An 11,865-nucleotide genomic window follows, 5' to 3' on the forward strand; every position below is an offset into this window, starting at 1 on the left:
CCCAAGCAATCTCATGTTCAGGGCAACAACATAGAGGGCTCAGAGCTGGAGCAGCCCATTTCTCAAGGTGCTCATGGCCCTTGCTGAGACCTTTTGCCTGCACTCTGAGGCTCTAGATGCCCCATAAGCCACCAGTCAGATTTTTCTAGGGTGGGCCGGTGTGAGAACTGGAGTCCACATTCCCACTGGGAATGCAGAGGCCAGACTAGCCTTTGTTTCACATTGAGCTCTTTGCCAGCAGAGTCCCCCGAGATAGCTGCAGGGCCCTGGAGCCTCCTGAACACAACCCGGGAAATCCACCCTTAGCCACACACCCTGTGCCTCTGAGCCCACCTCCTCCCCACCGTGGAGACTGTGCTGTGAAGAGACAGTGGAGCTTCCCTTGCTGCCATCCCCCAGCTACTGTACCCACCCAGCCGACACAGGGGTAGGACGGCTTGGTAGGAGGCACCCTTCCTCACTGGCCACCCCCACGCGGCCTCCTGGAGGGAGCCAGTTGATCCCTCCAACCCCTAGGTGTGGTGAAGGCTCTTCTCTAGGGACTTCTTTTTAGTCCACATCGTGAACTTCCTAGAAAGGCTCAGAGCCCAGAGCCACTGCCCAGGACTCTCAGAGACAGGGAATCTGGTTTTCTAGGTCAGTGCAGAGTCTGAAGTACAAAACACAGGATGAGTCAGACTTGATGGAACAGAAGGAAAAGTCAGCCAGGCATTGGGCACTGCCCAGGGACACAGCTGGGCATCAGTCAGTTCTGATGGCAGGCTCTGGGCATTTCAGACCTAGGTTTGGACCCTACTCCTTTCTCACTAGCTGTGGGTCGCTAGGTCTCTACTTCTCTGTGCCTTAGTTGCACCATCTGAAACCAGGTAATGAGAAAGGCTCCCTCCCTCAAGCTGCTGTAAGGAGTAAATGAGAACAGTCCCCTTTCTTACTAAGTGCTCAACTGGTAATGACAAAGGGGATTGATAGAAGGGGCAGTTGTGCCACCAAGGATGAATCCAGAGCTCTCTATCGCCTGAGCTCTTCAGGTTGGTCATTTTCTCCAAAGCAAAGTGTGCCTCCCCCACCCCACTTCTCAGGAGCTCCCCAAAGCATGCAGGAGCACCCCAACTTATGCCAGGGGTCCTCCTGGGGAGTCCAACCCTGGGTTGACTAAATGACCTTCTGTGCCCACTTGTTCCACCTCTGGGGACCATGTTCCTCACCTGATTCTACTGATAGCAGCTCCTAGGCCCTGTTGCTCCAGATGAAGAACCCCAGAAAGTGTCCCACCGTACTGCAGGGGTTTGAAAATTGTTGGGAGTAGGGCTAGGGATATAGCTCAGTCGGTAGAGTGCTTTCCTTGCAAGCACAAGGCCCTGGGTTCAATCCCCAGCACTGCCAAAAAAAAGAAAGAAAGAGAGAAAGAGAGAGAGAGAGAGAGAGAGAGAGGAGAGAGAGAAAGAAAGAGAGAGAGAGAGAGAAGAGAGAGAAAGAAAGAAAGAGAAGAAAGAAAGAAAGAAAGAAAGAAAGAAATTGTTGGGAATAAACCATCTCATGGTCACTTTTTCTTAGTCATGTGACCCTGCAGTGTGCCCTGTTTGGTAGCCTCTGCTGGCCCACAGGGCTCAGTGTACTGTGATCCTCAGCGTCTCTTGGGCCTGTGCCTCGCATGCCAAGGAGTGTTAGTCCTGGCAAAGCATGATTGTTCCCCAGTGGCAGCAAAGGCCTGCTGCCCAGCCCTCACAGGGGCCCTCAGCAGTGTCCAGCACTCTCCTGTGAGGAAGCAGAATGGAGAGCTGACTGCCCAAAGCTCCATTCACCCAACCTCCCCAAGGACCCCAAGATGGCCTCACCAGCTCAAAGGGCCTTCCCCTCTGGAATGGACTGCCCTTAGTAGACCTCACCCCAATTGTAGGTGGGGAGTTCAGGTGACCTTGGAAGAGTAGTTCAGAGTCTATAGAGGACCGTTGAAGACCTAGGCCTAGTGGGTGGGCCGTCCCCCAGCATTTAGGCTCCTTGCCACCCAGCATCTACACCAGTGTGTGCACCCCCTGCCATAAAGAGAGGAGGCCAAGTTCTGTTTGCTCTTAAGAGCAAGGGGTCTCATGACATCTGCTGGTTCCACTTGTTCACAAGATAATGCTGTCCTGGAATTGCCCAGAAAAGTTCCCAGGCCATCCTTCTACCACGCTCTCGCCTGTCGTAGGATTTTGGAAAGACAGTAACTTCAGGCACACTGTTGCTCTGTGCAGTGACAGCTGTGCAGCTCTCCCTCCCTGACTCCCCTTCGGCCTCTGAGGACTATAGGGATGAGGGGAGTGTCAGGATGATGCAGGTTCTTCTCAGCCCCTGTGTTGTGCCTGATTGAAGGCCAGCATCTGGGCATTGAGTGCCAGGTCCAGGTGGACTGTGTTGTCAGCTGGATCCTTGGCACCATCTGGAGGACACGGCATAGGACCAGCTTCCACACTACCAGGACATGTGGAAAGTGTACCTGCAGGACCAGGATCCCCAAGTGCGCCCATCCCTGTGCTCCCAGGCCTCCCTGGTTCCCTGCCCCGGGAGGCACACTCGTCTGCTCTCTTGCCGCCTTTGCAGTTGGTGGGGCACTTGGTGAGACAGGGAGGTGGAGGCTCAGGGCCTGCTCTCTGACCATCACACAGTGCAGAGTGGGAGGGTTTTAAGGTCACTCACCTCTGCTAGACTTCCTTTTCTAATGTGCGAGTGAGGGAATCTAACTAAATTTCTTGGTCACTTCCAACCTAGAATATCATATGAGGTTATTTTGGAGAAATCTCTGAAAGTTATTCTAAGCCAACCATGATCTACACCTGTACTCCTTGAGCCTCAGCCAGGGTGGCAGGTTCAGAGAAAGTCCCTACAACACCCAGGAGGATGGAGTGACTCAGATTCCTGCTGGACATAGATAGGATTTCTCTGCTCCCTAGGTTGGGGGCAGCTATTTTGCCTCTTGAAGAGAAGTCTATCTACCTTTGTTTGGGATTGGGGGCTGCTCTGCTCTTATCTACTGCCCCTGGCTGTAGACACCAAGATTTGTTCACCCTCTGCCTCCCATTCCCAGGACACATCGGATAACCATCACTAACTTCTGCCTCGGGAAACATCTTGTGAGCGAGGGGGACCTGCTGAAGGACCAGAGAGGGAGCCCCGCTTACATCAGTCCTGATGTGCTCAGCGGTACGTGTGGGCCCCAGGCTGCACATGGGTGGGCTCTGCAGTAGTGCACACGATGAACAAATGCTACCTGTCAGCAGGCCCTGGACTAGGTGCTAGAGCTTCACTGGTGGCCCAGCATTGTTCCTCCACACACAGACTCTTTGGTCTAGTGAAAGAAGAAGGTATACTGGTCACACTCGAGCATGAGATTAGTGCTAGGAGGGAAAGGGACAGATTTCATGGAGACCCTGTGAAGGCACTTGCTGGACTTTCCCAGTAAGTGACATTTAAGCTGCTATCTTAAGGAGAACTGTGAACTCCTTGGGTGTGGCAGCAGGGCTGGCAGTGACCTGGCTTAGGCTGAGTGTCCCAGAGGTGGCATGGTACACTGGAAGAACTGCAGACTCAGAAAGTGAGTTCAGTTGATGGGAGTTGCGGAAGCCAGCAGGCCTGGCTGCATGAACTCAGCATGGGCTGTTGAGAAACACCGTCCTCTTTTTTTTCAGGTGTGAAAGGAAGCCACTGAACAGGTCTTAACCAAGTTCATCTCAGTGGGCTTCATTCAGTTGTTCTAGTCCTGGCCAGGCCTACCAGGTCCAAGGCTTGGCTCTATAGGTCTAATTCTAGGAATTTTTTTTTTCCCCAGTACTGGGGTTGGAACCCAGGGATGCTCTGCCACTGGGGATACATCCCCAGCCCTTTTTTATATTTTAGTTTGAGACACATTTTTACTGAGTTGTCCAGGCCGTCTGCGGACCTGAGATCTTCCTGAATTGCTAGAACTGCAAGTATGCCCCATGCGTGGCTGCTCTAGGTACTTTGGATGTAGCAGTGAATAAGCAGATGCACACTGCTGGCCTCCTGGAGCTGCTTCCTAGGCGGGATGGAGCAGGCTGTGCATAAGTCTGTAAACTGGGGCTCTCACCTACAGATCATATTTCCCAGTGGCAGGCAATGTGCTAAGCATTGTCTGTTTAAAACCACACAGCTGCCCTGCCCAGGAAATAGCCCTTTTTAATAGATGAGAAAACCAAGGCTTAGAGAGATGACAGTTCTTGTCCAAAAATCATCGCTAATAGTAAACCTGAAAACTGAGGCTCAGTCTCAGGGATGTCTCCCCTTAAGACCCGTGCCCCTATTCCACTGTAGACTCTGTTTCCTTCCCTGTTCCCTGGTCTTCTGCCTAATTGGGATCCCTCCAGTTCTTAGGAACCAGGGACTTACACCACCCCTCATCGTGGAGGATTCGGGTCATCCTCAACACACTTGTATGCACCCTCTCCTTGCAGCAGCAGAACTGGCCTCTTAGCAGGTCATATCTCATCCTGGGAGCAGGCTGCTGTGACTTGTCACAAACATGTGTAACCCCTTGGAGGCTTCCCCTAAGCCATAGCTTCTGCTGGAGAGTACATAATGACTAGTAAGTCATCCTCCGCCACCAGAGCTTCCCATGCGCCAGGGATAGTGGTGCCACACCCCAGGCCTGTGCATTTTGGATGGAGTCTTACAGCCTTTACTGGAAGAATTTGGGTGCCAGGAGATGCACCCCAGCTCGCTGAGCACAACCCTCCATGATAGTCCCCAAAGCATCCCTGTAGGTGACAGAGCCAGGAGGATGAGCCAGGCTCCACCCACACTCAGGAATGTAAGCTGGGGTCTGGGAGGGTCTGCAGGACTTGGATTGGGGGCCACCTCTGGTCAGGGCTCCTCCTTGGTAGTGTTGTGCAATAGTGGCCTCCATGTTGCTGCCTGTAACCTGTTATAGACTCATGCCAGTCACAGAATGGAACAAAGGGCACCTGCTACATCAGAAAGAGTCATAGGCAGGGTACCAGAGACCTGGGTTCTAATTCAGCCTTGGCTGGTAAGCTAGTTTACTCTATACGTCAGTCTCTTCTGGGTTAGAAGCTGAAGTCAGTGCTGCATGTGCCCCAGTCCCTGGTCTGCCACTTCATGTATTCTCTGTGCTAAACCCAGCCCTGGACATCAGGCACAGAACTGTGAAAGTGCAGACCTTGGAAAAGATCTCCTTCCCACTTAGATGTCAGTGCAGATCTCCCTGTGCTGGGTCGTTCATCCCATCCAGGTCAGGGCAGAAGTTGTGGGTGTGTGTCTATGGGCTGGCTCAGGCCCTCAGATCCTGACAGCAGGATTCCCCTCCTGCCTTAGCTCTGCCATTCTGTCCCTGCAAGAATCATCTTCCAGGGGCTGGAGGAGAGGCAGAACCTTTTTGGGTGCCCTGTGTTCTTTATCAGGTCCCCATTTGATGGTGCAGAGTCTGGGGAAGAGGCTGTCCTCAAATTGACCAAGGGATTGGTGACAAGTCACTCCAACTCCTTTTGAGCACCAAGCACTGGGAAGGGCCAGGGATACTACAGCCTTGAGAGAACTTGGGAGGGACTCATCTCTCCAGAACTACCTGCCATAAGCCAGAGCAGATGCTTGCCCCACACAGCCTATGCAGCAGGCAGTAGCACCATCCCCACTTAACAGACAAAGTGACAGTGTCTAATAAGAAGGTTCCATAGCACTCTGAAGGCACAGACCAAGGCCTGTAACAACACTTCCCATGTGGATACTACATACCTATCTCCTTAAGCTTCTGACCTTCATTGGGCCTAATAGGGACCTTCAGGACCAGAGCCCCATGCCCCAAAGGTATCCTCAATACCCAGAAGGCCTTGGGGCCGGAACAGCCCACTGCAGGGTGACCCAGAAAAGTGGTGTTAATTACCCAGACAGTGCAGATGTGACATGACAGTAAAGTGTCCAGAGGCAGCCCTTCCACACCGCAGAGAGCTGAGTTGTGTATGGGGATCTGGGCTGCCACAACATGTTGGTCTACAGGACACATCACAGGCCTGGGCAGGGAAGGGGCTTGGATGATTCTCAGATTTTGCATTTGGGGGAGTGGGTCAGGCAGCAACCAACCTGTGGGAGGTGCTCTGTTCCTGACCGGTAGATGAATAGGTTGCCCTGAAAATGGAAAAGCAGTAAGACTTTTGCAGTTAAACATGGGCACTCACCTTCCATGTGGCCTTGGACAGATGACATCCTTGTTGCCTGTCATCCAGTTGTGGAGGACGGTTAGTAAAATGAATGTTTCTTCAGTGCTATCAAAAAGTAAGGACTCCATTAGAGTCTGCTTCCTTCTTTCCTAGTGCCTTAACCAATTTTCTGTTGCAATAACCAAGTGCCAGAGACTAGCGATTTATAAAGAATGAAGATTTAAGCCAGACATAGTGGTGCATGCCTATAGTCCCAGCCCATTTTGGGAGACTGAGGAAAAAGAATCACAAGTTCAAAGCCAGCCTGAGCAACTTAGTGATACCCTATCTCAAAAATAAGGGCTGAGGATGTAGCTCAGTGGCAGAGCACCCCTGAGTTCAATCCCCAGAACCACAAAACAAAACAAAAAAAAAAGCAACACAGAGCCAGATTGATTTATAACAGATCCCCTCAAGACAACCTGGAAACCCCATCAGTCCAGGTGAATGGGGGTGAGATTTCAGTGAACTTGAATGAGACATTCAGACCAGAGCACACAGCAAGGAAACTAACTGCAACACAGTGAGAGGCTGATGAAGCGAATGTTCGAGTCAGTTCAACAGTGAACACTGCAGAGCCAGTGCCTGCCTCTGAGAACTTGCCTTCCAGTGGGGGAGCTGGGGAGTGACAGATAAAGAAGGTGGTGATCAGTGCCATAAAGGAAGCATGGGATGAGGAGAGTGGTGGGGGGTGGAGTGGCTGACTCGCCCAGAGCCACTAGTCTGTTCTGGAAACATCACTGACCACTTGCCCCGGGAGCTGCTCTGCTGCCTCCGAGCCAGGTTCAGTTCCCAGGGGCTTGCAGTCCATCAGAGCAGATGGCATGGAAGAGCATGATCCTTCCCTACAGAGGTCAGGGGGTCAGGAAAGGCATTGCCCTGTGCAGCCAGGTTTCCTGGGGACAGGGACTCTGAGCAGAAGCCAGGACTGCATTGTGCTAGCTCTGGGAGCAAGTGGGTGCAGGGGACCAGAAGTGGGAATGGCAGGTAGAGAGGCCCCAGGTGGGATGGCAGGCACTAACCAGCAGAGGGGCATCGTGGACCTCTTTGCCACTGAGTATGGTGTTCTCTGCCCCCAGGCCGGCCTTACAGGGGCAAACCGAGCGACATGTGGGCCCTGGGCGTGGTGCTGTTCACCATGCTGTACGGCCAGTTCCCCTTCTACGACAGCATCCCCCAGGAGCTCTTCCGCAAGATCAAGGCCGCCGAGTACACCATCCCTGAGTGAGTCCTGCGTCCAGGGAGGGCGGGAGCCTGAGTCCTGGGTCAGCCCCAGCCCCCTGGTGCCCTGCTGAGCCCTCCTTCCTCCATCTCTGTGGTCAGGGATGGACGCGTCTCTGAGAACACTGTGTGTCTCATCCGGAAACTGCTGGTCCTCGACCCCCAGCAGCGCCTGGCCGCCGCCGATGTCCTGGAAGCCCTCAGTGCCATCATTGCCTCGTGGTAAGTGGGCTGGCACTGGGCCGGGCACCCAGGTGTCCTGCCTGTCCTATGCAGAGAAGAGACCGCTCTCAGCCCATTTCTCTCCAGGCAGTCAGATGTCCAGATTCTCCCTGAGGGCAAGATTGGGAGGGTGCAGGCAGAGCACAGGCTAGTGTCTCCTGTGGCGCCAGATCCTGCCAGCTGTGGGATGGGCATTGCCTCTCTGAGTGCTCACCACAGCCACAAGGAAAACATTTCTCCCTTTATGGGACCAGCAAATGGAGCTCAGAAAAGCGGTCAGCTGGATCAGGCCAGGGCTGGCTGACCCCAGCCAAGTCTGGAGCAGTGGGGGCTGCCTGGAGCCAGCCTGACCAGTCTGCCTTCCTGCAGGCAGTCCCTGTCATCTCTGAGCGGGCCTTTGCAAGTGGTTCCTGACATCGATGACCAGATGAGCAATGCAGACAGCTCCCAGGAGGTGAGTGGGGAGGGCAGGTGGGGCAAGGTTCCAGGTGGCAGCTCCTTGTAGGCACGGGGCCTCCTCACTTCTCCCCAGCCCTCGGAGTGGGAAGGGAGACTTAGTGTTCCTCCTGAGCTGCCTGGGGCCTGCCTTGTGTAGTCCTCAGCTAGAGATCCCATGGTCCCACGACCAGCTTCTGGGAGGCCCCACAGCAGGAGGCCCTGCCTGGCCCTCTGAGCTTCCTCTTCCTGCCCAAGTCACATTTCTCTACCCCTCTGACTCACTGGGTTCTTTCTCACCCTTCCTGCTTTTCATTTTCCAGATGATTCATTTATCCCTGTTTTCTCTCCTCCCAGTTCCCTACACTGGAGAAAGTGCTGGGCCTTGGGTAGGGGCAGAGACCTGAGCTCTAGACAGAAACCATCAGTGATCTTAGACTGCCCCCTGGACGGCAGGGCTTGGCTGTCCCTCGGGGGATTGCCAGACCTGAGAGGTGTCGTAAGGACCTTCCCTTCTCGGCCTACCTTGGCACTCTGTAGCAAGCAGTGGGCAAGCAGGAGGGGCCATGCCCTGGAACATCTAGGCCCTTGAGAAGAGAGTTCTGGGCCTGCCCTCCACCTCTCACCTTCTCCGGTGGGATGAAACCATCATCACTCGCATGCACCAAGTGCCTACCCACTACATCTCAGCGAGCCCTCCCACGGCCTGTGTGGCCTGTGTTCTTATCCCCAGTTTCTAAGGGAAGAATCAGGTTCAGAGAAGTAAAATGATTTCCCCATAGTCACACAGCTTAGAAGTAGTAGAGCTGAACCTTGAACCCACGTCTGATTCTGACGCCCCGCTTCCTCTTTGATGACTGGCGCGGTTTCTGACACTGCCGACCTGTGCCTGGGGAGCTCAGCAGCGGGCCCCGGGTGTAGGGCTGACAGAAACAGCCCCAAGCTTTGCTCTTACTCCTTGGTGCACACTGACACCTGTGTCTGTGAGGGGAGACGACCCCTGCCCTCACGTGAGGAAGCTGGTGCCACCTCTCTCTCATCCAGGAGAGGATGAGAGTGTGAAGGGGCTCAGGTGTGGGCTGCAGCCGAAGCCTGCCACAGCGACCACCATGGCAGCCAGCAGTGTGCCCTGCCATCAGCTGGAGGCCACCGCTCAGGGACCCACACTTGGCTCCAGGCTCCGTGGTGCCCAAAGTGCAGTGCCTGGGAAGGGCCTCAGGAGCCAGGTGCCCAGCACTCACCACGTCTTCTCTCTCCGCTGCCCTCTGTGTGTCCGTCCCTCCGGGCCTCACAGGCGAAGGTGACAGAAGAGTGCTCTCAGTACGAGTTTGAGAACTACATGCGGCAGCAGCTGCTGCTGGCCGAGGAGAAGAGCTCCATACACGAGGCCCGGAGCTGGGTGCCCAAGAGACAGTTCGGCAGCGTGCCACCAGTGCGACGGCTGGGCCACGACGCACAGCCCATGACCTCCTTGGACACCGCCATTCTGGCTCAGCGCTACCTGCGGAAATAGCAGCCTCAGCCAGGGGCACCAGCCCCAGCGCCACCTCTTCGGCCCTCAGCCCTGTTGAGGCTGGGCCCTGTAGTGCTGGACTCTCCCAGGCTGCAACAGGGACAGGGCAGGGACAGGGACAGCCCAGGTCACATGTGGGGTCAGCAGAGGTACCACGAAGCTACCTTTTGGAATGATTGCTTGATTGTTTGGTTTTTTTAATCTGAGAAGCCTAGATAACTAATCTGCTTTTAATCATGACATTTTAATCTACCTCTGTCTCTAACCATGCTGTCTCTGGACTGAGTGACAGGAGGAGGGAGCCCACCCACTCACCCCAAGCCCTGACCCAGCTGGCATCCGCCTGGCTTGGGGACTGCTGCTCCCCACAGTCCAAATAAGCTGAAAGTGCAGCTTGCTGCTGGCTCCCAAAACGAATGCCCACCTCCCCGCTCCCCATCCCATAGTCTGTGCCATCCCTCCCTTCTGACCCCAGCCCCTCAGTCCAAGCTTTGGAAAACCTTCACCTCATCTTATTCAAATATATTTATTTTTTTACTGAAACCAAGTTCTCTCCCATCTCTAGGTGGCTCAGCCCATGGCCACTCCCTGTCCCAGCCTGGCTGGACCGCAGGGGTCGGCCGCCCACATGAGGGTTCCCTCCACACCCCAGGCAAAGAGGAGCCCTCCTGGCTGGACCTCTCTCCGCTCCCAGCCGCCTGGGCCTGTTTCCAGTGGTGGGAATCCTTTCTAGACTTGGCTCTGTCTCTCATCTCAGTAGCTTCTCTGAGGTGCTGCACATGCGTGTTAGCCCTGCTTCCTCCTTCCTCCTTCCTCCTTCACGTGGTACCCAGGTAACATGGAACGCAATGTGAAGGGAGCCGTGACCGGGCTGGGGAGGGATGCTCTGGGCCTGGCCGGGAACGGGCCCTGCTTGCATGCTGTCTTGCTTCCGCCCCTTACGTTCTGAGAAGGAGCTGGGGCATCTGCCCTCCCACCCTGCCTCAGCAGATGATGTGTCTCCCCTGACGGACCCTGGCCAGGGGCCTTCATGGGGTAGGAGGCTTGTGGGGAGAATCCGAGGGATTGGGGACCTACCCGCCTGGCCTGAGAACAGCCCTGCTGCCTCTTTTGAGCCGAGATTTTGAAGTGGATGCCCGTCTTGCCAGAAATGCTGTTCTCACCAGAATGCCCTCTGCTCCCCCTTTCCATTTGGCTCTTTTGGTGCCAAGCAAAGATCCTCCCCCAGAGGCCTACCCCCCCCACCTGTGTACCCTCAGAGAGGCTGAGTGTCCCCTCCGGGCAGTGGAAGGCCCTTTCTACCTGTCCTTGCTTCCCACTGGGGAGGCAACAATGTTTCCCAGAGTGTGAACTGTCCCCTCCCCCCCAAAAAAACTGACTCACTGTGAGTGACCTTGGGCAAGTTCCCAAACCTCCTTGTGCCTCAGTTTCCCCATCTGGAAAAAATGGGGCCACCTCTTGCCAGCAGTAGCAGGGCTGCCCACGCCCCTTCCTTCCCGTGCTCCCAATCCAGCACTTGGGCGCCTCGTGCCTCTGCTTTGGTGGGTCTGTGGGAGCCCACCTGAGCTCAGCACTTACTCCCAGAGCACCCAGCTCTGCCTCTAGCTCAGCCATCCAGCCGCTGAGAGCCAGGGTATGGTGCTGTGGGGTGGGGAGGCCTCTTTTCTATATTTATTTGATAAAGAAAATTCTCCTAAGGGAGCAGAAATGTAGTCAGCATGGGCTCCCAGCCCTGTGACTGTCCTCCAGTGAGACTGAGGCCTTGCCAGGGCCTGCTTTCCATGTGTGATTTGTCTCCTTTTCAAAGCAATATCCTCAGGTCTGCAAAGCCGTAGCAGACAGACTGGTTCCTTCCAAGGTCAACCCACGTGTCTGGTTACACTTCTGGCGAAACGCAGGAGAGGAGATCGGGGTCTGCCCTCACTGGTTTCACACACTGGGAGAAGTCCTATTGTAAAGAAAATGGAAAAAGTCACAAAAAAGTTTGTATAAAGACATATTTTTGTACTACATGGGGACTCTTCCTGCATGTCAGCAATAAAACTTCCTGATCTGGAGCCAGTGTGGCCTGTAGTGTCTGCCGTCCTTGCCCTGCTCCGTGCCTCCATCTCTGCACCACCCCACCCTGCCCCTTCCCATCCCAGCTAGGCAGCTCCCTGCATCTCTAGGTCCTGCTATCAGGGGCACCCCACCCCCAGCCAACAGGCAGCACCCCATGTTCAGGTGGTCTGACAGGGTGGGGACCCATTACCATCCAGCATTCTCCTT

General features: G+C 54.8%; 1 protein-coding gene across 9 annotated transcripts in view; it reads left to right on the forward strand.

Moving 5' to 3' along the window:
- Stk40 (serine/threonine kinase 40) overlaps positions 1-11,654 on the forward strand; it is a 49,458-nt gene extending 37,804 nt beyond the window's left edge. For all 9 annotated transcript variants that reach the window (XM_047545670.1, XM_047545679.1, XM_047545640.1 and 6 more), the window contains 5 exons: positions 3,065-3,180; positions 7,286-7,430; positions 7,530-7,649; positions 8,019-8,103; positions 9,379-11,654. In XM_047545670.1, coding sequence (XP_047401626.1) covers positions 3,065-3,180; positions 7,286-7,430; positions 7,530-7,649; positions 8,019-8,103; positions 9,379-9,597 — 685 coding nt within the window. In that variant the 3' untranslated portion in view covers positions 9,598-11,654. The remainder of the gene's footprint in view (positions 1-3,064; positions 3,181-7,285; positions 7,431-7,529; positions 7,650-8,018; positions 8,104-9,378) is intronic.
- The last annotated feature ends 211 nt before the right edge of the window (positions 11,655-11,865 follow it).

This window comes from Sciurus carolinensis, chromosome 1, assembly GCF_902686445.1.
Source record: "Sciurus carolinensis chromosome 1, mSciCar1.2, whole genome shotgun sequence".
Lineage (NCBI taxonomy): Eukaryota > Metazoa > Chordata > Mammalia > Rodentia > Sciuridae > Sciurus > Sciurus carolinensis.